This window comes from Gymnoscopelus microlampas, assembly GCF_963454915.1.
Source record: "Gymnoscopelus microlampas genome assembly, chromosome: 7".
NCBI lineage: Eukaryota > Metazoa > Chordata > Actinopteri > Myctophiformes > Myctophidae > Gymnoscopelus > Gymnoscopelus microlampas.
In genome coordinates, this window is record NC_139944.1 from 11,808,656 (window position 1) to 11,835,000 (window position 26,345).

General features: G+C 43.0%; 1 protein-coding gene across 1 annotated transcript; it reads right to left on the reverse strand.

Annotated features, from left to right (window-relative positions):
• Window positions 1-4,320: 4,320 nt before the first annotated feature.
• eefsec (eukaryotic elongation factor, selenocysteine-tRNA-specific) lies at window positions 4,321-25,719 on the reverse strand. Its single transcript, XM_084061969.1, has 9 exons — window positions 25,380-25,719; window positions 24,753-24,982; window positions 22,427-22,634; window positions 21,674-21,770; window positions 18,828-18,992; window positions 15,976-16,284; window positions 14,771-15,145; window positions 9,843-9,999; window positions 4,321-4,728 (listed from the first exon to the last, which is right to left on the reverse strand). The coding sequence occupies exons 1-9, from the start codon at window positions 25,475-25,477 to the stop codon at window positions 4,544-4,546; spliced, it is 1,824 nt and encodes a 607-aa protein (XP_083918095.1). The 5' UTR covers window positions 25,478-25,719; the 3' UTR covers window positions 4,321-4,543.
• Window positions 25,720-26,345: the final 626 nt, after the last annotated feature.

Consider the following 26,345-nt stretch of genomic DNA (forward strand, 5'->3'; position numbering starts at 1 on the left):
TGTGGCGGTTTATCAGTAAAACGAACGCTAATTACTCTTTTTAATCTCCTCTGCGTTTCACCACTTCTTTTTTTTTTTTTCAAAACCACCTTGGCTTCTCAGTTATCCATCCACCAACCCCCCCTTTTTTCTTTTCTTACTAAAAAAACCCAGTCTTTCAAACGGTTGCTCGTTATCTCCGCACATTTCGGACCATTGACAACACATCCGGGCGTTCCGAAGTTGACCCTTGACTCTATATACACTGACCTGGGGGAGGTGGGGGGGGTTATGGGCGAAAACAGGGGTCACTGAAGGTGGCGCGTCGATGGCTTTTCCTTATCTCTGTGAAGGGACACAACAGGAAAATGGGGATAGGACCAGGATTAAATTAATCATTAAGAGTCACTGGTTGTGGAAGGCCCCACGCTTAAGGCATTTAGACCGGGAACGCACCTGTGTCATTTTAGATTTCTTTGGCTATTCAAAAATAGCAGATCTACAAGCTCATAGCGCGGCACCGAGTGCCGCGCTATGAGCTTGTAGATCGGCTATTTTTGAAAATGAAAATAAAATGAGTGCAAATTTTTGAATATATCTATATTTTTTAAAGCAAACATTTTTAACTCAAATCTTTGCTTCTGGCGGGGGAGCTGGAACATCATAAATTGAGATGGGGGGTCCGCGACTAAGTTTGAAAACCAGTGACATTATAGCAACATAAGTTTTTTCAAAAAACTGTTAGGATTTAGAAGACATTTGTAGAATCCCCAGAAGCAAAGATTTGAGTCAAAATGTTCGCTTTAAAAAAAATATATATCAAAGATTTGCACAAGTTTCCACGATTTTTCCAAAAATAGCAGATCTACAAGCTCATAGCGCGGCACTCGGTGCCGCGCTATGAGCTTGTAGATCTGCTATTTTTGAATAGCCCAAAGACATCTAAAAACGACACAGATGCTCTCCGGGTCTTGATGGGTTAATGTGAAACGTTGTAACCTAGCAGCAGACCCAGGGAATAGGTGTAGATCCCTCTCCATGGGTCTGTCTCTGTTGCTCACAGCTCAGTGATGCCGCAAGAGGGGGAACACACTCCCAGCGTCCGTCCCCCCCCCCCCTGACTGTCTCCTCCTTCCACTACCAGCTACAGCTCTAAAATGAGGATTATACAGTCCGTCCCAACCTCACCTAAGCTGAGATGGGACTCCATAGACAGACACAGGGCAACAGGATTAGCATGCCTGTTAAAACATATTTGGGGGTGGGGGGGGACCCATGCTCCCTTGTGTGTATTAATGGAATGCAACGGGATGTTTCTTAAAATGTGTTTTTTTATTTAAAAAAAACACATTTTTATCTTCACCCTAATTTCTGCCTGTTCGTCTTCTTAAAGTGACAAATCTGGCACATTTTAGTTGAACATTTACCAGTTGATTGTACAGATTTGGTTCAATGACTTAATTTCAAATGTCATTCTTTCTATGTAACATACAATATTTCTCTATGATCATTTAGGCGTGCGTGCGTGCGCGTGTGTGTGTGTGTGTGTGTGTGTGTGTGTGTGTGTGTGTGTGTGTGTGTGTGTGTGTGTGTGTGTGTGTGAGAGAGAGAGATACTGTCTGTATCGAAATGAAAAATACAGAATATTCTAGACTCTAGAATATTCTGTATTTTTCATTTCTAGAATCTAGAGCTTAGTAAATCTGTACGTTAAGAAGCTGATATTGAATAAAGCATTCACTTTCATCTCCAACTGTCTTGACTAAAGCATATATACATACAGTGCTCCGACATCTCTGTAAAGAATTAAAGCAGGGATTGTTTAGGACCATGATGTCAACAGTGATGGTCTCCTCGTGTAAATCAGAGAGTGGGACATCGGGAGGGGAATAACCCATTAAGACCTGGAACTGTGTCATTTTTAGATTTGAGCTAAAAAGCATTATTTTACACTTTGGGCTATTCAAAAATAGCAGATCTACAAGCTCATAGCGCGGCACCGAGTGCCGCGCTACGAGCTTGTAGATCTGCTATTTTTGAAAAATCGTGAAAATGTGTGCAAATCTTTGAATATATATATTTTTAAAGCGAACATTTTTAACTCAAATCTTTGCTTCTGGGGGGTCCCTGGAACAACATATTTTGACTGGGGTCTGTGGCCAAATACATATCATTTTGGGGGTCCTTGACATGAAAAAGATTGAACACCACTGATATAGAAACATACGTTTTTCAGAAAACTGTTGGGATTTAGGAGACATGTAGAATCGGCTTCAGGTCTCAATGGGATAAACGGGGACAAGAAAACACGATAAGACGTGAGACCACGGTGGCCAGAGGAAAAAGGATCAAATAAAATCAAATAAAAAAAAGAATGGCAATGGAAAGGGGGGGGATGGCGCAAAGAGAGAAACTGGAGAAAGAAAGACAAGACCAAAAAAGAGAAATGGAGATTTTTTTTTCCTTCTTTGCCCGTCTGGTTTTTCTATAAGAGGAACCAGAGGAGATAAGACTAAAAGGACTGTCAGTCAGAGGAACAATCCTAGCTAGTGTCCCCTCCTCCTCATCTTCCTCCTCCTGCCTCCCCTTCTCTGCTCTCCCTCTCTCTCTCGCTCCAATTTCCACAGATTCCTGCACAGATAGTGGCCGTCCGCGGGGACAGTTTGCTGACATCACCTGGTACATGCAGAATGTCCTGTACGCTACGCCGCTCCTCCTCCCTGCCTCTCCGCCATACACTTCCAAGACACACTGCGAGGATGGGAAGCAGACAAGACGCTGAATTAACCCGTTAAGACCGGGAACGCGATCTCGTGTAATTTTAGTGGGTGGCTTTGGGCTAATCAAAAATAGCAGATCTATGAGCTCGTAGATCTGCTATTTTTGGAAAAAAACATTAAAATGTGAGCAAATCTTTGAATATATATATATATATTTTTTTTAAAGCGAACATTTGTAACTCAAATCTTTGCTTCTGGGGGATTCTACAAATGTCTTCTAAATCCTAACATTTAAAAAAAAACGTATGTTGCTATAATCAGTGGTTCTCAAACTTTTTCATGTCAAGTCAAGGACCCCTCAAAATATGTTGTTCCAGGGACCCCCCCAAAAGCAAATATTTGAGTTGAAATGTTCGCTTAAAAAAAAAAAAAGACGAAAAATGCCGTGCTATGAGCTTGTATATCTGCTATTTTTGAATAGCCAAAGAAACCTTAAAATGACACCGATGCGCTCCCTTCCCGGTCTTAATGGGTTAAACTGTTTTTACTGTGCGCTGACCGGGCACTTTCTGCATAGTATTGCTCACGGCGTGCGGAATATGATCGTTTTCACATAATAATCTAAGAGCATCCAGATACATTAATTAATAACATTAACAATTCCATAACTGTATCATATCCGCTGTTCTTCCTGTATAGTGTGTCCGGGGAGCTCGGTTGGTAGAGCACTTTCCTTTGGACCGCGAGGTTCTGGGTTCGACCCCAGGCACTGCCAACTCAAGTGTACGAGTACCGGGAATAGGCCCTATGCACAGCAGCCATATTATCACTTCCTTCACAGGTGTTACCAATGATGATACTAATGAAGGCTCTGTTCCATTTAGTCTAGCACAGTGGTTCCCAGATTTTTCAGATTTCCACGACCCCCATAACTCTGAGAGTGTACAAATGGAACCAAATGGACCCTTACGGGTCCATTTGGTTCCATTTGTACACTCTCAGAGTTACACACTGTGCATAGAGCCTATTACTAGGAGCTGGCGGTACTGTAGGTACCATCTCCCAGTGGTCTAGCCCGTGTATCGAAATGGGGACAGACGCCCTCGTTCTCGGCCAAACCGACCTACAGTACTTACAGTACATACTTTTTCCTGTATATTTAGCCAATTCAAATATAGGAATATATAGAAAAATATAGTTTTGGGGAATGGCATACCGTTATTCGCAGTCACCTTAGCGTAATAATGTGCTCCAGCTGCAGTAGGTGTTAACAATGGTCATACACTAAGAGTCAGAGATACCTCAGCATGAGTTTGTTTTATTAACCTTTGTCAGAAGATCAATAGTCAAATTGTGAGCCATGTCATATCCAACTGGCAATGTGCGTCAAAATATATATATATTGCCAATACAGTGCCAATTGAGGCACTGTTGTTGACTAGTATGACTACAAACCAATAGAGAGAAAGTGTACTGTATTGATTAAAGACAGGCTCAGGGTAATAACTGAAAAGAGCTGGGATTTCAGGCTACAAAACCAAAGAAGAATATGCCGTTTAAAACAAAATAAAAGAATATGCAGTATCAGCACTGATTCTGTAGAAAACGTTTACAACTGAAATAAGAAAACGAGTGCCCTCCACCGTGGATGGTGGATTGTAGTTTTTAATGAAGAGCTCAACGTTACAGTGACGGCAGCTTGGTAACAATGTGTGTGTAACGTTCTGACATTAAGAGGCAACCGCAGTGAGATTTACCCCAGCGCAGACAGGGCTGCTCTTCATGCCTCGTCTCGTTCAGTGGTGCAGCTCAGCATCATCAGTAAACGCTGGCATAGCAAAAGGTCAAGACTGAACCATCTTTTTGTGGGGATCGAAGACGTATCGCTTGAAATGCAGGTGAATGGCCACGGGCTGAGAATCCGCTCTGGCGGCCTCGTCTTCTTTGGCGGGCTCCGCTTTGCCCGCACCCTTTCCTTTCTTCTTAGAGGTGGAGGACAGCAACTGCTTGGTTTCTGGACGAAGACCCTCTGGGAAAGAACGAGGACAAAGGGGGGGATGGACAGAAAGAGAAAAAGTTATGTCTATTTATAACTACAAGAATAACCAATTAAGACCGGGAACGCGTCTGTGTCATTTTTAGAGTTCTTTGGCTATTCAAAAATAGCAGATATACAAGCTCATAGCACGGCACTTTTGTAGATCTGCTATTTTTTTTAAAAACGTGAACATTTGTGCAAATCTTTATATATATATATTTTTTTAAAACAGTTGTAAAAATGTTGTTCCAGGGATCCGCAGAAGCAAAGATTTGAGATTTGAAATGTACGCTTTAAACATATATATATATATATATTCAAAGATTTGCACACATTTTCACGATTTTTCAAAAATAGCAGATCTACAAGCTCATAGCGCGGCACCGAGTGCCGCGCTATGAGCTTGTATATCTGCTATTTTTGAATAGCCAAAGAAATCTTAAAATGCGTTCCTGGTCTTATTGGGTTTAAGGATGTTTTTGGAGCCTTTTCTGAGACAGGGAGATAGAGAGAGATGGGGAAAGACGTGCAACAAAGATCGTCGGGAACGGAACTCAAACCCGCGATTGCGCCTGTCAGGCTACATTAGAGCCAAAGTGCCCGGACCGCTATCACAGCGGTCCGGGCACCACAAGAATCACGATTGATCGCAACAAACACTACAGTATGTCTCTGTTGTAAATCAAAATGTTTGCTTTTTGAGCTACCTACGATCGACGCGTATAAACCCGGGTCACGGCGTATACACACAGCCCTATATGCTATACACAATGTTTAGTTTGGGGAATGTGTATAAACGATAGTGATCTCTGTCCTGTAACCGCTATGTGTGTGCAGTAGGTAGGCTATCAACGCTGGAGCCAGTCAGGCATGCCGACCCGGCGATGAACCTGCTGGCCTCTGCCTGGAAGATGCTGCGGATTGATAATGCAGAGAGAAGCCTCCGTCATGGTCTTCTCCTCAGGGTTCTTTCTGCCTTTTTACGCACGTGATACCGGTCTGGCCTGGCATTTGCATTCCATCCCCTAGACTAGTCTATCTAGTAGTGGGAAAAAGTACTCAATTTTTTTTTAACTTTAACCCATTAAGACCTGAGGCCGCTTCTAAACATTTTCTAAATCCTAACAGTTTTTTGGAAAAAAATATAAAAAAATAATTTTCACAATTTTTCAAAAATAGCAGATCTACAAGCTCATAGCGCGGCACTCGGTGCCGCGCTATGAGCTTGTATATCTGCTATTTTTGAATAGCCAAAGACATCTAAAGTGACACAGATGCGTTCCAGGTATCAATGGGTTAAGTAAAAGTATCAATACTGCAATGCGGAAATACTCTTGTTACGAGTGCAAGTCCGGTGTTCAGAATTTTCTTGAGTAAAAGTGCAAAGGTATTGGCATCGAAATGTACTTAATGTGTCAAAAGTAAAAGTACTAATTATGCAGTAATCTTTCATGTTTTAAAAATGTATAAAATCATTTGATCATCACAATCGCGATGCGACGCGTTGTGAGCTTGTAGATCGGCTATTTTACATCTATAGGGCTGAAGTGGTTAATGTACGTTTCGTAATAATAATCAAAATCTACAAAGTAACTATAGTAACTAAAGTTTTCAAATAATTGTAGTGGAGTAAAAGTACAACATTTTCCTCTGAGATGCAGTGGAGTAGAATTAAAAGTACAGAAAACTGGAAATACTCCAGTAAAGTCAAAAAGACCTCAAAATTGTACTTAAGTACAGTACTTGAGTACATGTACTGTAGTTACTTTCCACCACCGCTATCTACTCCCCCTTTAGCCTCCATCCCCCGTACAACACTCACCGCCCTGTGTGCGCCCACATACAGTTTAGATTTATCTTTATTTCTTCAAGCTCCAAACCTCTTGGTGCTGGTGGTGGGCGAGATGCTTACTTGGAGCGAGAGAGGAATGTGCTTTTATTTGTTTGTTTGATTTGCACACGTGGAGGTGAGAAATGCTCCAGAGAGTGGGGAGGACGATGTGCTGCTGTCTGGAATGGATGTCTGACCTACCTACCAAATGGCGCCAGCATTTCGGGGTTGTTATGGTTATGCCAAGGTGAGGATTGTTATGGTTGCAGGGCAGAGAGGGGGGGAAATCTTTACCCGACATCTATGATATCTGCTGACTGGGGGGCGACTAAACCCCCCCCCCACACACACACACACAGTTCAACACCTACAGTACCACACACATACTTATTTAGTTTTACAAACAAATTAACCCGTTAAGCCCTGGAACGCATCGGTGTCATTTTTGGATTTGAGCTAAAAAAGGCATTATTTCACAATTTGGCTATTCAAAAATAGCAGATCTACAAGCTCGTAGCGCGGCACCGAGTGCCGCGCTACGAGCTTGTAGATCTGCTATTTTTTTTTTATTGTGAAAATGTGTGCAAATCTTTGAATATATATATTCTTTTAACCCATTAACTGCCAGAGGTATTTCTGAATATTTCTAGCCAGTGCCAGAGATTTTTCATTGAAAAAAAAGTACCCAGGAGCCGAGATAAATAATTTTTAAGTTTTAAGTTAACAAGGAAGTGGATAGGAGTCTATATCTTCGATAAATCATATCTCCTTGGTCTTTGGGTCAAATTGGGAAAAAAACTTCTATCCATTTTTTTAGTTCACGTAGATCTACGCGATTGGCACGTGGCGGCTATAAATAGGTTCGCGTAGATCTACGTGATTGGCAGTGAAATGGTTAAAGCGAACCAAATACATATCATTTTTGGGGGTCCTCAAAAGTTTGAGCAACCCCTGATGTAGAAACATACGTTTTTCAGAATACCGTTGGGATTTAGAAGACATTAAGTAGAATCGGCTTCAGGTCTTATTGGGTTAAATAGGAGGGTCGTTTATAAATAGCAGTGGTTTAGCAACTTTAACATTTTGGCTCCTATATCAATTATCAACTATTTGTCTTCCTGGGAGCCAAACTCTAAATTGTACCACTCCGTTCCGCTACCCTATCATTTATTTCAGGCTCATACATTCCCAAACTATGTGAATTTGAAATGTAACTTCTTATAAAAAGGGAAATGGGAGCTCAAGAGTTGAATGGAAGAGGTACATAGCATGGGGCAATGGACCGGTGTACTGTAACGCATTGGTTCTCAAAGTGGGGTCCGGGGACCCCCAGGGGTACTTGAGGGGGTTCCAGGGGGTCCCCAGCTAAATGATGGATAGGAACCAAATGGACCCTTATGGGTCTGTAACTCTGAGCGGGCAGAGTTAAGTTAACATTGATTTTACAACATGAATTGGGGTCCCAGAGATAGAAATGCCATTAAATGGGGGTCCGTAGCCCTAATGCATGTCAAACTGGCGGTCCTTAAAATGTATCTTTTCAAATGGGGGTCCGCGGGCTAATAAGTGTCCATTTGGGGGTCCTTGACATGAAAAAGTTTGAGAACCACTGCTGTAACGTATATGCCTAAGCTTCACGTTACACATCATTATGCATCAGACTTCACACCATGAACAGGAGATGTAATTCACAGCATAGAGATGGGCAGAAAAACATCGACGCTTAGGACTCCCGTCGGCCCCTGTGGTCTGGTGGGTCGCTGGGGGGGCCCTTAGGGGGGTTTGTTGGGATGAGTTTGAGGTCAGCGGGAGGGGCCGGGGGGGGACGTGGGATGGAGTTCAGAAATGCTAAAAAAAACAAAACAACTAAAGTCCTTCTTTCTCTACCCGGACTTCATTCATTCTCTTCTAAGTTGTCAATCTTTGTACATGTGGCCTTAACCCATTGATACCTGGAACGCATCTGTGTCACTTTAGATGTCTTTGGCTATTCAAAAATAGCAGATATACAAGCTCATAGCGCGGCACCGAGTGCCGCGCTATGAGCTTGTAGATCTGCTATTTTTGAAAAATCGTGAAAACATATTTTTTATATTTTTTTCAAAAAACTGTTAGGATTTAGATTTTTTTAAAGAATCGCCTCAGGTCTTAATGGGTTAAGGGGGATGTCGGAGTGAAAGAGTGAATGGGGGGGGGGGGGGGGGGGGGACCTAAAACACTTTCAGAGAGGTAACATCGCAAAGGGCAAGAGGGCAGACGAATACACGCCGGTTGGAGAACAGTATCATCTTCTCCCCCCCAATACCCAGCGGAGTTCCACTGAGCTTTGGCTGAATGTCTGTATTATGTCCAAGACGGAGGATGTGTGTATGCGCATGCGTGCGCGTGCGTGCGTGTGCGTGATAGAGAAAGAGAGAGAGAGAGAGAGACACAGAGAGGGGAGTATGTGTGCATGTGTTAAGAGGATGTAGGTGAGGTTCTCTTTTCTAAATGTTTTTGTTTTCTCTCCTCTCTCCCGGTGCGGAGAGGAGCCATGGGTTTGGAGGAGCGACAGAAGGTAAAATAAACAAGAGAAGCAGACTTCCCCCGGAACACAAGGCAATCCCCAGAAGAACCCTGGGAATGCGGCTCGGGATTTTTCAGGCCTACTGCTGCTCACCACATCCTGGAAAAACGGTCCCACCGAAACCCACATATCCACGGAGGAAAGCGAGAGAAAGACAGAGTGTGTTTTGGGGCGGAGAGGGAGGCAAAGGCAAGGTAAGGGAGGCTGACAAAGATCCATGCCTTCCTCTGTCAAGGTACGTTACTAGGAGTCTGTCACGAATCAGTTACACAGTGCATTACAACACGTCACGCACTTAACCCATTGAGACCTGAAGCCGATTCTACATGTCTCCTAAATCCCAACAGTTTTCTGAAAAACGTATATTTCTATATCAGTGGTGCTCAAACTTTTTCATGTCAAGGACCCCCAAAATGATATGTATTTGGCCGTGGACCCCCATCAAAATATGTTGTTCCAGGGACCCCCCCAGAAGCAAAGATTTGAGTTAAAAATGTTCGCTTTAAAAATATATATATTCAAAGATTTGCACACATTTTCACGATTTTTCAAAAATAGCAGATCTACAAGCTCGTAGCGCGGCACTCGGTGCCGCGCTATGAGCTTGTAGATCTGCTATTTTTGAATAGCCCAAAGTGTAAAATAATGCTTTTCAGCTCAAATCTAAAAATGAGACAGTTCCAGGTCTTAATGGGTTAAAATCCTCACCTGATATTCGAATCTTGAACTTCCCGCTCTGGCCAAACCCGCCCTCGATGACGCCGGCCTCGCCCGTCGACAGCGTGACCTTCAACCCCACGAAGAGCTGCAGGTTGGTCTCCTTCTTGAACAGGGTTCGGCCAATGACGGTGTAGTCGTCGGTCACCTGGAACCGGAACATGGAAGAAGATTTTTGGTTAAAATCCCACGAACTGGCAGTGGTGGAAAAAGTACTCAAATGTTTTACTTAAGTAAAAGTATCAATACTGCAATGGAGAAGTACTCAAGGGATATACAAACGTAATGGTATCAAAATGTACTGAAAGTACCAAAAGTTAAAGTACTAAAATGTTTGAAAATAGCCTATGTATAAAATAGGGCTAAAGTGGTTAATGTACGTTTTATAATGTAATAATGTATATCTGCAAAGTAACTAGAAGTTTTCAAATAATTGTAGTGGAGTAAAAGTACAATATTTGCCTCTGAGATGTAGTGGAGTAGAAGTAACAGTATAGACAATTGGAAATACTCCAGTAAAGTAAAAGTACCTCAATTTTTTTTTAAAGTACAGTACTTGCGTAAATGTACTAATTACTTTACACCACTGTGAACTGGCACACGTAAACACGGAAAACCCCCATTAGAGCAAGTAATACAGTTAAACGGTATATGTGAGGGGGTTCATCCAATTACAACAATAGTGCAAGGTTCCTTCAGCACAGAGGGCTCAGTGTGTCTATGTGAGACCCAAGTTCTATCCTCTAATCTCTAGACCCTGTGGGTCTGCATGCTTCCACCATGTCTGCTGAGGAGGATGACTTGACCTGACTTCCACTCCCCCCACCAGCCAGTCTTCTACCTTCATCATCTGTCTGTCTGTCTGTCTCACTCTCTTCAACGACCATCCTTCCTCAAACCTTTGCGGTGCTCGTTTGTGTTGTCTTATCGCCTCATCGCCAAGTTGCCACTGATCTGATAAAAGGGAGGGCACCGCTCTGTCTGCGGCTCACCCTTTCTCTCTCTCTACCTCCTCCTTTCTTTCATTCTTTCTTTCTTTAACCCATTAAGACCTGGAACTGTGTCATTTTTAGATTTGAGCTAAAAAAGCATTATTTTACACTTTGGGCTATTCAAAAATAGCAGATATACAAGCTCATAGCGCGGCACCGAGTGCCGCGCTACGAGCTTGTAGATCTGCTATTTTTGAAAAATCGTGAAAATGCGTGCAAATTTTTGAATATATATAATTTTGAAAGCGAACGTTTGTAACTCAAATCTTTGCTTCTGGGGGGGTCCCTGGAACAAAATATTTTGATGAGGGTCGGCGGCCAAATACTTATCATTTTGGGGGTCCTTGACATGAAAAAGATTGAGCACCACTGCTATAGAAACATACGTTTTTCAGAATACTGTTGAGCTTTAGGAGACATGTAGAATCGGCTTCAGGTCTCAATGGGTTAATTTCTTGCCTAGCCCACCCCCCCCCCCCCCCCCCCCATTCAGTCATGTGTACATGCGGCCCTGGCACCCGTTGAGCGTGACGGATGGACTGATAAAAAACGCGGGTCGGGTGTGTGTGTGTGTGTGTGTGTGCGTGTCTGACAGACTACCGTGAGGTATGATGATGATGACTGGTCGACGCATCACAGACCCGTATCTCAACTATGTCACTTATGTGCCCTCGAGAGAAGACGTAGACAACAGAGTTCAAAGTGCGACTTCCTCTCTAGCTGGCAAGCCGGAACGAGACCCGATGTTACGACACGTCGCTATAACCCGCGTCTGACCTCTTGGCACGCGGCGGTTCAACTCCAGCGTCACTTGAGTGGAGCTGTCAACAAGCCTGAGGTGCTAACACAGTGGGGGGAGTAACTTGTTCTCACACTTGACCTCTTGAGCTGCGTCTCTCTCGTACCCCACACGACGGCTGGGCTGTGCACCAGAGAAGAGCTGAGCTGGAAGCACGACTTGAAGCCGATTCTACAAATGTCTTCTAAATCCCAACAGTTTTCTAAAAAGCGTATGTTTCTATATCAGTGGTTCTCAAACGTTTTCATAATCGTCAAGGACCCCCAAAATGATATGTATTTGGCCGCGTACCCCCCCCCCCCCCGCATCTCAAAATATGTTGTTCCAGGGACCCCCAGAAGCAAATATTGGGGTTAAAAATGTTCGCTTTAACACTTAGCCTGCCCTAATTATTTCAGATTTTTTGCTGTTTTCTGCCAGAGATTTTTCATTGAAATTAAAAAAGTACTCAGGAGCCGAGATACAGAATTTTTAAGTTTTGAGTTAACAAGGAAGTGGATAGGAGTCTAGATCTTCGAAAAAATCATATCTCCTTGGTCTTTGGGTCAAATAAAAAAAAATAAAAAATGTTTTTCAATTTTTTCAATATAATAGCCAAAGTGTAAAATAATGCTCAAATAAAAAAATTACACAGATGCATTCCAGGTCTTAATGGCGTCCCTATTTTAGGCATTGTCGTTATATTGTCAAAAATTAGCAGAGAGAATTGCTGACCTACAAGCTCACATTGCAATGCAACACGTTGTGAGCTTGTACCGGTATATTGGCTACTCCTTGTGCAACAAAGTATGCAGGGCTTAATTGGTTAAGGCAACCCCCTGCACACAAAGATGCAGAAATAAAAAAATACTAGCATAGACGGGTCAGAGGTTACTTAGCCACCCCCACCCCCCCCAGCACCAGAATCACAAGAACTTCCCTCTCCGTCAAACTCAACTCACTTCCACTCTTCCAACACTCTAATAAAAGTATTATTTTAACCGTTTCGCAAAGTGGGGTTTCATTTACTCAAGCATAATAATATACTACATTCACACAAACGGTCAGAAATAACAGGAAAATATCTAGAGTTCTGTCAAATGAAGGTAACACAGACTTGTTGTCTTTTCTATTGCACATAGTTCCAACACGGACGGATCATATCCCAATAGGCCCATTTCTGAGCCAGGAAAAAACCCTGCTGACGGCATCAACGTACGGGTTAAGTTGATGGTTTGCGGTAGACAAGACAACACCGTCAGCGAGCCAAAACAACGGGGAGGGGAATACGATTGATATAAAAGTGAAACCGAGGATGAGCGGAGATGTAAGGGCATGTCATTCCAGAGGACTGAACAATAAAGAAAGGACAGAAAGATAAAGAGAGAGAGAGAGAGAGAGAGAGAGACACAGGGTGGTGGAGGAGGAGTGAGTGGGGTGGTTAACCCATTAAGACCGGGAACCAATCTCCGTCATTCTAAGATTTCATTGGCTAATCAAAAATAGCAGATCTACGAGCTTATAGCTATGAGCTCGTAGATCTGCTATTTTTGAGAAACCGTTAAAATGTGTGTAAATACTTGAATATATATATATATGTTTTAAAGCGAACCTTTGTAATTCAAATCTTTGCTTCTGGGGGTCCCGGAAACAATACACTTTTGAGATGGGGGTCCACGGGCCAAATACGTATCATTTTGGGGGTCCTTGACATGAAAAAGTTTGAGAACCACTGATATTATAGCAACAATTAAAACAAGTTAAAAAAAGGGCATTTAGAAGACTTTGAGTTACTAATGATGGCTTAATTTTTTTTTTTACATATTCAAAGATTTTCACGATTTTTCTAAAAAATTGCAGATATACAAGCTCATAGCGCGGCACTCGGTGCCGCGCTATGAGCTTGTATATCTGCTATTTTTTTGACAGCCCAAAGACACCTACAGTGATGCTTTCCCCCGGGTCTCGATGGGTTAATGTACAGAGTCAGAGTGTGGATATTCCTGGGCCACTCAGGTGTGTCCAAACAGCGCCAGGAGCCCACAGCCAGACAGGAGTCTGTTGGCGTCAGGCTGGCCACCCAGGGCAACGCATGCGTGTCACAGTACATGCTACAGCACGCATACCTAGCCCGTGCCTCCTGCATTGTTCATGAGGCAGCGTGCCACACGTATGTGTGTGTGTGCGTCTGTGTGTGTGTGCGTGTGTGTGGGTGTACAATGGCAGCTCAGTCTGAGCGCCGGCACGCTCCGCTGCCACCGGCGATGACAAACATCCTATAACAAAGATATAGAGAGTGCAAGAAGAGGGTGAACAAGGTGAGGGCACGGGGACAAAGGTCACTGGTCCCCCGCGCGTGCAGTGGCGGGCACACAGGATGTGTCTAAATGACTGGCAGTGTGGTGAGTTTTATAAGCTTAGATATTGTGATGTCAATATGACAGTTCTTTACTGCCTATATGGCTACTTTTTCCAAAAGCGCTGTGTGGGATAAAATAGACCAGGCGTGTATTTTTTATCAATACGTTTTTGAAGTTTTTCGGGAGGTTTTCTACCTTTATTGATGGCACCGAGTGGAGGTAGACAGGAAACAGGGAGAAAGAGACGGGGAGTGACACGGAGCAAAGGTCATCGGGATTCGAACCCGCGACGTGCTGTCAGGCTAGACATAGAGCCTATGTGTGGTACTATCCTCCTGGACCGCTAGGCCAGCGGGCGCCCCACCAGGCCAGTATTTTCAATGCACTCGCCAAACACAAGCATTGCCTAGAGTCAGTGAAAAATCGTGAAAATGTGTGCAAATCTTTGAATACATATCTTTTTAAAGCCAACATTTTTAACTCAAATCTTTGCTTCTGAGGGGTCCCTGGAACAAAATATTTTGAGATGGGGGTCCGCGGCCAAATACATATCATTTTGGGGGTCCTTGACATGAAAAAGATTGATCACCACTGATATAGAAACATACGTTTTTCAGAAAACTGTTGGGATTTACGAGACATGAAGAATCGGCTTCAGGTCTTAATGGGTTAATAAAGTATTCGATCAACAAACAAAATCATCTCATAGGGTAGGGCAAGCTGTCAGTCTGGGTGGACAGGTGCAGGTGAGAGACAAGAACAACATGGTAGCATTAACATGAAACTCACCCGTTCCACCTGGCCCTCCTTGTGCTTGGTCTTGTAGATGCGCAGGCGGGGCAGGGCCGTCTCCGCGTAAGCCTTGTCCTCGAAGCCCTCCAGGAGACGTCCCTGAAAGGCCAGTCGGCACGCGTTGGCGTGGATGTCCGCGTCCAGCTTGGAGCCGATCACCAGGCAGAGCGAGGGACACGTGACCGGCCGCTCGAACTCCAACAGCGCCCACTGTTCGGGGTCGGGCCCCCCTGCCCCCCCCGGCCCCGCCTCTCCCTGACCCTTCACGTAGTCCTCCTGGTGAAAGTACTCCCGCTCGAAGGAGAAGGGCGTGTCCAAGGGGCGAGGCTGGGGGTTGGAGGAGGAGGCGGGCGGCGGCGTGGCGTCCGAGGACTAAGGATGTGTAAAAGTCACCAAAATGAAAATCAATGACTATAATTCTATTCTTACTGATTATTTGAATATTCGACCACACCCCCCTTTTTTTTTTTGACTGGGATTTGTTTGGGTGAAATTGTTCTGGGGATTTTCATCAAATGACTATAAACTGATTTTCAGAAATTAAAAGGTAGGGTAAGTGATTTGCGTTGGTTAAAATAATTGTAAAATAGCTCTATATTCTGATAGTACTCATTGATATAGAGTGTTTGTTCAGTGAAAGGAGTCTCCTTGTCTCTCCAGCTCTTTATTAAACAGAAAATGCATTTTCGTTTCAGTTTCATTTCCATTTCCAATTTTATCCAATCAGGATAGAGAACTCAATCAGGATACAGATTAAACAAGAGAAATTGGAAGTGATGACACTAAGAAATGAGCAGGCAAAATTGGAACTGGAACACTATACAAATTAAGCTGATAAATGGGTACTTTCTCCTGATTGGCTGAGATTTTGACACCTACCGAAAAATGTATTTTCTGTTTATTAAAGAGCTGGAGAGACAGGGAGACTTCTGTTACTGAACAAACACTGTATAGCAATGATTACTATCAGAATATAGTATTCTAACCTTTTAACAAAATACTTTTTGTTTTAACCAAAAAATATCACTTACCCTACCTTTAACAAAGAAAGTAGCATGTACATCTTTTACATTATTGTAACTAAACTATTAAAGACGTGGTGAAATAAACAATACAGCCTTTGCAACAGAACAAAAGAAAAGTTTTTCACATTCGATTTCTATCCTACAAACGACTATTCGAATATTCGGACTCATCCCTACCGAGGACTCTGGGCCGGCGGCGTCCGCGGCGGGCGGCAAGCCGAAGAAGCTCACCCTCGCCATGACCGTCTCGTGGCCCACCGTGATGTGGAACTTGGCGCGCGTGGAGAGGGAACCCCGGAAGTATCCGATCTTCCTCACGGAGATGAGCGCGGCGTGGAGCGTGCGCAGCGAGCCGGGCGTGCACACCACGCCGCGCTCCAGCAGCTTGGGGTCGAACTGCGTCACGCACACGCCCACGCGGTCGCCCTGCATGGCGCCCTGCACGGGCTTCCGGAACATCTGCACCGACTTCACCTTCTTGGTCACCTGATGATGTCAAAGGGGACAAAAAGGACAGTGACTTCTAAGTTCTAAAGCCCGAGTTATAATTTGTTTGTTTTTTTACTCGTTTTCACTCCAGCCATTACCCCGATTATTCGGTGCCAGAGTTTTATTAAAAAAGTGTACGTTGAGTGCCTGGATTTTTAACAATTTTTGAACCTTTTTCAAGTAGTCACAAAATATTTTCAGTGATCACCGTCCTCACGGTGATCCCCTCATTACACACATAGATGTCTCGTACAATCGGGGGGGAAAAAATTAAAAACATTCAAAAAGAAAAGTACACAGGAGCAGAGATACAGGCTTTTGAAGTCATAAGTTAACCAGGAAGTGGATTAAAGTCTAAATCTTCGAAAAATTATATCTCCTGGTGCTGTGGGGGGAGAAAAAAAAGAAAAAATATATATACGGTTTTGGCACTCCATGGGTGTATTTCCAAAACCGTATATATACGTTTTTGGCACCCAATGTGTTAACATGTATAATGTGGTTAGAAACAAATCATTTTATTTCCTTTGACATTTATGATTCAAATTAAATCCAGTGATGTACGTGATATACTGTATGGCATATCAATGGTGCATTGATATACTGTAGTGCGCTTTTATCCAAAGCGCTTTACAATGTGCTTAAGGGTTCAATGTCTTGCTCAAGGACACTTCAACAGTAACACAGGAGGAGCCCGGGATCAAACCGGGAACTTTATGATTCCCAAGCGGCCACTCTACCCCCTGAGCCACTGCCGCCCCATACATAGATAAAACAGATAATACTGTGGCACACAGTTTCACAATTTGAAACATTTATGGTGGCAATTCTTCCTCGATCTAGTGGGAATGTGCATGCAAAGTTTCACGATCACGACAATGCGCTCATGATCTGTGACATTTTGTGCAAAACGGTCCACTCCCACAAACTTTGGAAGCCAATCGTAGCCAATCAGAATGGTATATGTAAAATCTGACAGATACATTTTGATCACATGACTATAGAGATAATGTGTACTGATTTGAGTGAGGGTTGGACAAAAAGCAGTCGCAAAACATGTGTTGGCTATAACACAGTATAACAGGCCTATTTGAAGCAGTTTGGGCCAGACGTTCTTCCTTGGCCTCCCAGGAGTGTGGGAGGCCATTGGTCTAGCGGTGCCCGAGATTAGTTGTTCCGAGACAGACAGACAGACAGACAGACAGACAGACAGACAGACGGACTCACAGGGGCGAAAACATAATCCCTCACCATCGGCCGTTCCGACCTGGTCGGCACAACAGTGAGACTGGAAGTGATGAAATAAGTAGGCAGACAAAATGTTTGTGTATTTGTACCCTACCTGAAAATGTATTTTCTGTTCATTAAAGCGGTGGAGAGATGGGGAGACCCCTGCTATTGAACGAACACTCTATAGCAGTGATTACGCAATCACTGCTGTAATCCGTAATCACTGATTACGGAATATATAGCCTTAACTTTTGAACAATAAAATTCTTCTTATAACAAAATATATCACTTACAGATCTTAATTGCCATTAAATTTACTTACTTATTGTGGATCTAGCTAAATAACCTAAATATAAATAATAAAAACCTAAATATCAATAACAAAATATCAATAAATCATGGTTTGCCAAAAGTTAGAAAATCCTAAATCTACTTCAGCAAATCAGTCTGGATTGCAGGCTATTATTTAGCTCTTTGCTGCCACCCAGTGGTGAATACGATGGCCACAGGCCACACTGCAGGACGGGGGGGGGGAGGGGGGGGGGGGGGGGGGGGGGGTGACTGCATCTGGTCTAAATTACCCAACTCCTGCCCTGCCAATCAACCCCCAATCCCTTCATCCTGCCCTCCCTATGTACATATACCGACACATCCTCTAGACCCACTTCACCACCTCTCATTCCTTTTCTCCTCTTCCAGTCAACTTCTGAACTTCCCACGCGCGCTATGGTTTCTTCCGACAGCCTTCCCAGCACTGAGGTTGCTGCTTGCTAGTCAGTACCAGTGGTGGGAAAAGTACTGAATTTTACTTAGGTAAAAGTATCAATACCGCAATGTCGAAGTACTCTGTTACAAGTAAAAGGCCTGTGTTCAAAATGTTACTTGAGTAAAAGTACAAAAGTATTGGCATCAAAATGTACTTAAAGTGCCAAAGGTAAAAGTACTAAAATGTTTGAAAATAGCCGATCTACAAGCTCACAACGCGTCGCGATGCGACGCGTTGTGAGCTTGTAGATCGGCTATTTTCAAATAGCCTAGGTATAATATAGGGCTGACGTGGTTAATGTGTGTTTTATAATATAATAATTTATATCTGCAAAGTAACTAGCAACTACAGTTTTCAAATAATTGTAGTGGAGTAAAAGTACAATATCTGCCTCTGAGATGTAGTGGAGTAGAAGTGAAAAAAACCCTCAAAAGTGTACTTAAGTACAGTACTTGAGTAAATGTACCTAGTTACTTTCCACCACTGGTCAGTACAGTGGTCCAATGAGTCTCCATAATATCAGAGCCTGTTCATCGTAGCGTACCTTGAGGGCAGGGATCTCCACGGTGTCGTTGACGGCCAGCGACCCCTGCAGGACGGTCCCCGTCATCACCGTTCCCTGGCCGCGGATGGAGAAGCAGTGGTCCACGGCCATCAGCAAGGCCCCCTTGGGGTCTCTGTGAGGAAGGTATGTCTGCCTCTTCAACAGCTGGGAGACGGACAGAGAAGCAGAAAGACGCGCGCACGCCCACACACACACAGTTATCCACTGTTATCCATAACACACAGCTATCCATATTAAATATTCATTATTGCCTATAGATAAAGGTACATGTTTTCCAAACCTGCTTATTTAAAACCTGCTTATTTATGTTCAAATTAAAAAGAAATTAACAAGACATTCCCTTTTCTTTTCATATTCTTTCTTTTTACATTCAGTCCCCACAAGGCAAAGAGATGATTTTAATTTATCTTTTTTGTCGTACTTCTAAACATCAATAATTCATCACATTTAGAGGCCCTCAGTTGTGGAGCTCTCGAGATGCATCACTTAAGTCTTCACAATCCTTCCCAATATTTAAGAAACATTTAAAACAATAGCTAATTTCTTCCTTACTGTAGTCCATTGATTTAGTAATCTTTACAAAATAGTTAATTTTGTGCAGTTTTTGTGTTTTTATTCCTTTATTGCACCCCTAGTAAACTTGTATTATTTTATATTGTTCGTATTGAACTTTTAAACCTGATATTTAATGACCTCTTCCATGAAGGAAAGGATTCCAAACAAGCCTGCCGGCTTCTTCCTTTCCTTGCACAGCAACTTGTTTTCTTTGATATGTACTGACCTATTTCTATATTTTTTATAACAATGTGCTAATAAACTAAACTGTCCTCACAATGCGAGGTCATTTGTCCCTGCAGGCACGAAAAGACATGTGAGGCATACACAAACATACAAGCTGGTGTTAATTAGAACCACATCTAGACCTGTGTGTCCAGTGGCTCCACAAACACCGCCCGAGACTTATGCTCTAAATACTGCTCTGAACCAATGGTGTTGTAAAGCACTTTTACTCAAGTACATTTACTCAAGTACTGTACTTAAGTACAATTTTGAGGAGTTGACTTTACTGGACTTATTTCCAATTATCAATACTTTTACTCCACTATCCATCTCAGAGGCAAATATCGTACTTTTACTCCACTACAACTATTTGAAAACTTTAGTTACAAGTTACTTTTGCAGATATAAATTATTACATTATAAAACATACATTAACCACTGTAGCCCTGTTTTCAAACACTTTAGTACTTTTACTTTTGGTACTTTAAGTACATTTTGATACCAATACTTTTGTACTTTTACTCAAGTAAATTTTGAATTCCAGACTTTCACTCGTAACAGAGTACTTCTACATTGCAGTATTGATACTTTCACTTAAGTAAAACATTTGAGCACTTTTTCCACCACAGCTCTGAACCCAGATGTCCACTGCTCTTCACACACCCAAGGAAAGAATTGCTAACCACCACTCCTAGAGCGTGACATTCAAATTCAGGTAATATAAACTAATGGGGCGTCCGGGTGGCACAGGGGGTTTGAATCCCCCCATGGTGCCTCCGGCTTGGCCGGGCACGCCAACCAACACAATAGAATGCTATATAGAGTCTGGAACTACACCTCCCGAAATCTGAGGAAACTGGTATTTCCGTTAACGAAAATATATTTTAAACTATCTTTACATTTTATTTCCATTTCTGCTTAGCATCAAGCTATATATGCTTAGATGATTTATATTAGGATAAATTTGTCTGTAAAGACTAAACGGAAGTGGGGAGGAGGCTTCACACTGCTTTATATTCTAATCATGATCAGAGCTTCCGAGCTCCAGACTGTATGACCGGAAACATTTGAAAACTGTGGGAGGCAACAGTCTCCCTGCGTTTTAACAGCGGGCAACTCTCGGGCGATGCCGGGCAACATCGCCCAAAATATAATGAAAGTCTATGAGAGCCGGCGATCGGGCGAAGTGGGCGGGGGGGCGATGAAAGATGGATTTTCTTTATCTTTTTGGGCGATATCGCCCGGCATCGCCCAGAGTTGCCCGCTGTTAAAACGCAGGGTCTGGCCACGCGAGACTACTGCACTAGCAACTCCTACAGGTCGGCCTGGGCACCTTGTTCAGCAGGGAGCGGAACTGGGAGGGACAGTGTGTTCCTCCGCACGTACTGTGTCCTCCCAGTGAAACGACTCACTGTAAGGTGGCCACTTCATGTCTATCAGAGGAGACACATGGTTGTCTACACCCTCCCCAAAACAATCAGTAGGGGTTAGCACTTAGCAGTGACAGGGACTGTATATACTGTACATGGGGGGGGGCTGGCAAATTGACTAAATTAGGGAGGAAATTACTTTTTTTTATAAATATATATGAACTAACTTATTACTGTGGTCTTATATGGTAAGACATTCATTATGACATACCGTAGGACCCCTTCATTCGGCTCCTGCTCCTACTGATTGTACAAATGCCTTCTAAATCAGTAGTTCTCACACTTTCAAGATTTTTCAAAAACAGCAGATATACAAGCTCACAGCGCGTCACTTCGTGCCGCGCTGCGAGCTTGTACATCTGCTATTTTTGATTGCCCACGCAAAAATCTAAAATGACACAGACGCTTACCTGGTTTTAATGTTTGTTCTGCATTATAAGTGCTAATATTTAACCAAAGCTAAACAAATAGTTTATTGTCGTCTAATTAAATAGAATCTAACTTATTAGCGATTGTAAACAAGGGTACCGTTTCTTCCAGTGTGAGGTACGTTAGCAATCAGATGGGTACACACACACAGTGGGGGCAGCAGAGCAGAGTGTTTCCTGTCATTACCTCCATTAGGTCCGGCACTCCCTGAGGCTCCTCTGTGTCAGGGGCTTCGGGTCCCCCAGGCTTGGCTGCCACGGCAATTACAGGACAATCTTTGAATCTGTCCCAAACGGTGGAACAGGCGATGTTTGAAATACAGCCATGTTGCAACATTTTAACATTAATTATATTGCTGCTGTCGGGCAGAAACCTCTTATCTCCATATTCTAATTCATGCGTTGCTTGCCCAACAGAACTGATCCACAAGCTTACAGTAACAAGTTCAACGCGTCACATTGTGATGCGTGTCGTTAGCTTGTGGATCAGTTATTTCGGGCAAAATAGGCTCTATGCACAGCAGCCATATTGTGAAGACATTCACAGGTGTTACCAATGATACTAATGAAGGCTCTGTTCCATTCTGGTCAAACAGAGTCAGGGTGCTGATGTTGTGCATGTTGGCTCGCTGGAAACACTCTGCAACACCAGAGGGTCTAAAATGTGGGTCCAGGGACCCTCATGGTTCCTTATGGGGGTTTCCAAATGGCCCCTTGCGGGTGTGTAACTCTGAGAGTGTACAAATGGAACCAAATGGACCCGTAAGGGTCCATTTGGTTCCATTTGTACACTCTCAGTTATGGGGGTCGTGGAAACCACTGTGCTCCACTGAATGGAACAGAGCCTTCATTAGTATCATTGGTAACACCTGTGAAGGAAGTGATAATGTGGCTGCTGTGCATAGAGCCTATGGCACCAACATACTATCTACATGCGTACCTGGTGTTCTCCAAGGTTTTGTGTAGCCTCTTGGTCATTTTCTCGATGGCGCTCTGCCTCTTGTTGGGTGGAAGGAGGTCGGTCTTGTTGAGGATGACGACCATTCGAGGGCAGGTCAGCTCTCCTATGAGCAGACACTCTGCCGTCTGGGTCTGGACGCCTTTCACCACATCCACCACCAGCATCATCAGATCAATGATCTGGGCCCCTGCAGCACATACAATGTATTGTACACACAACAGTATATGATGGTTAAAGTATGGTTTATATACACTTGCCGAAAACAATTTACATAACCATTATTTTATACTTTGGGCTATTCAAAAATAGCAGATCTACAAGCTCATAGCACGGCACCGAGTGCCGAGCTATGAGCTTGTAGATCTGCTATTTTTGAAAAATCGTGAAAATATGTGCAAATCTTTGAATATATATATATTTTTAAAGCGAACATTTGTAAAATATTTGGTTCCAGGGACCCCCAGAAGCAAATATTTGAGTTACATATTCAAAGATTTGCACACATTTTTACGATTAAACAAAATAGCAGATCTACAAGCTCATAAAAGTGCCGCGCTATGAGCTTGTATATCTGCTATTTTTGAAGAGCCAAAGAAATCTAAAATGACAGAGATGTGTTCCCGGTTTAATGGGTTAAATGAAAAAGACAACAAACGTGAAAGCAATGCTGGAGCATTCTTCTTGATCTTCTGTACAAATCTGGAGTAGGTACTTGACCACTTAACCCCTACAAATTAGTACAAAAGATTTTTCCCCTCACCAACAAATCTCTTTGACGGAAATAGCAAATCTACAAACTCAGACCGCATCACATTGCAATTCGTTGTGAGGTTATAGATCTGCTGTTTTCACTGAATGTTTGCCCCTGAATAGTGATGCTAGGGTTACTGTGTTTAAGCACTTACGCCCTATTTTATACTTTCAAATGTATGGAGAAAATAGCTAATGTTTCACTTTTATCATCTCATCTCATGCCAGCCAGGTTAAAGGTGGTTATAAAACTCTCTTTCAGAGCGTTTTGATCTGGGTCAGTTAATGGTGTATACTGTACCAGTGCTGAAATGTGCAGCAGATTTGAAATGGACATATTGGTCAGTCAATCCCTGTTGAGGCTTCATAAATTCATACAGCGAAGTTGACAATAGTAATGAAAACAGCAACAAGACACAGCTACCCAAGAAAAACACCAGAACAAGAGGAAAAATTAAGGGAGGGGTGCAGAGAGAGGGAGAGAGGGCGAGAGAGGGCTAGAGGGCTGAAATTAGAGCTCTGGCTCTCTTGGTTGTCTTTCCTCTCCCTCTTTTCTTTCCCTGACTTTGGCAGTGTTTCTTTCCTGTGCTCTCCCCACCGGGGACAGGAGGGGAAGTTTAATACATACCCCAAATCCCCACACTTTCCTTCCTCCTTAATCTACAGCATGTGCCATCCACTGGCTTCATTCAAGATACAGCCAGCCAGCCAGCCAGCCACATATACGACTGTGTGTGTGTGTGTGTGTGTGTGTGTGTGTGTGTGTGTGTGTGTGTGTGTGTGTGTGTGTGTGTGTGTGTGTGTGCGTGTGCGTGTGTGAGCAAGCAAACGAGAGAGGGAGGAAGAGAGAGAGACAGAGATAGTGAGCAAGTGCCTTTATCCTGTGTTCTTGTAGCTTAAATGTACAGTTTTCTTTACAGTCATTATTACTCGTTATCAAATCAATCTAGATTACAGTATAACATATGAGTGGGGCTTCCTATTTTGTGTAGAGTGAATTAATGCAGAACTAATGCAGAAGAGTAAGTTCACTGTCTAATGTGTACTGTAACTTTGGCCTTGTCTCACACTCCCAACATCCTCTCTGTCTGAAATGTTAAACTAAAGCTACTTGCAGAGCGCCCTCTGCTGGGTATTGTCAGAGCACAGCTCCACCTGTCATGGATAATAATTCCAATGAAAATGTGATTTTTAATTGTTTTGTTTTGTGGGTACCTTGAAAAGCACTACAATAATAATAATACTTATAATGCCATGTGTTATTATTATTATTTACAGTAATACACAATAAACAGTACTGCCTTAGAGGTAGTTCACCCACAAATACACAGTATTTTTATCTGTAGTATTGCAGTATTTATAGCTTTATCTAGTTTGCACGCTCCCAGTGTCTAGTTGGCTATTCAAAAACAGCAGATATACAAGCTCACAGCACGTCACTTTGTGCCGCGCTGCGAGCTTGTACATCTGCTATTTTTGAACATTTTTGAAAAATCTACTGATTTAGAAGGCATTTGTAGAATTGGCCTCAGGTCGAAATGGGTTAAGAGCTCACCCCCAATAATGGTGCGGATGAGAGACGCGTGTCCGGGACAGTCTACCAGGGTGAACTGCAGGCTGTCATACTGCTCTCCTCCTCCTCCTCCTCCTTCGCTCTCCTCCTGCAGGAGGTGCTGTGGGAGGTCCACGGTGAAGGAGGAGAAGCCCAGGTCCAGGGTGATGCCTCTCTCCTTGGACTGGGGGTTCTTGTCGAAGGCGGCCGTGGAGGCGGTGCTGCTGAGAGCCCTGGCGTCATAGGCCTGTCACAATTATTACATAATCGTCTCATCGCAATTAGTTGCTATCAGAAATAGCAGATCTACAAGCTTACAACGCGTGACGCGTTGTAAGCTTGTAGATCTGCTATTTCTGCTATTTTTACATGTGTAAATTTATTAAATATGTCATTTATCTGTATGTTTAAGTTATGTCATATCTGCCCTGTGCAATTTTTGATTACGAAGCCTAAATATGTTCCAATGTTCAATGGCAACTTAAATTTGTAAAATTGAAACAAGCCATAGTGCTTTCTTGGGTTTAAATCCTTTTAGCATCCTTTTTTATTGAACTGTACTTTCTGTGCTTTTTTTTGTGCAAACTGTGAATAAAGTATTCAATCATCCAATCAACCAAACTGCCCTACCTGGCCAGAGAGGTCTTCCCACTGTCCACATGTCCAAGGACCCCCACGTTGAAGTTCAGGGTCCTTCTAGTGCTGCTGCTGCTGTCTGCTGCCATCATTGATCCAACATGGACCTTGATCCTGGCTGACTGAAGTGTATTGTTGTGTGAGAACTTGTGACTATTATTATTAGCTTTTTCTCGAATGAAAGTCTTGTCATATTTGTTCCATGACAACGTATCAAGCTGTATTAAGTGTTAAATACACTTCGGTTCCAAAGAAAAGTCAATGTAAATGCAATAAACACACTTTGTAACTGTTATTGCAAATCTGACATCATCCAACAGCCATCCACTTCTTTAACCCGAGCAGCATCAAATTCCGTCCGGCAGACAACACAGAGCGGAACGTTTGCTAAGATATACAAAATAAAATCTAAAGAGTAACTACGATATAAAATATCTACCCAAATAAAAAGTTCAGTGTTTGGCGACGACACTTCCATGTATTTTTGTTTGCTTGTTCGTTTTCAGCTTGAATGGATAATAATATGAATTGGATTTCAACACATTTCTACGACGTCAAAGCGACCGAAACACCACCGGAAGTAAATATTCTAAAGAGGCGCGGTTTGTCTTGTCGTCAGAATGACTGACACCTGTTTTAGCCATTGAATGGGTTACATTGAACTGAAGCGTCCAATGGGTTACGATGTTAGCAAACAAATGGGCGGCGCTACTTGCGTTGCCATGTCTGCTCATTATAAGCTACTTTGGGCTTGTTTTTTGGGCTTATTTCTAAACTTTTTTTCCAAGTTTCTTATGAAAATAGCAGATCTTCAATCTCACAACGCGTCGCAACATGACACGCAGCCAATGCATTATAGATTTAAAGTGCTTATATGGCCTAGTAGTTGCTTCTTTTGGGCTTGTTTCCCTCGACCTGGTTGCTTATTTCTCTCACAGAATCTGGCAACGCCGGGCTCTA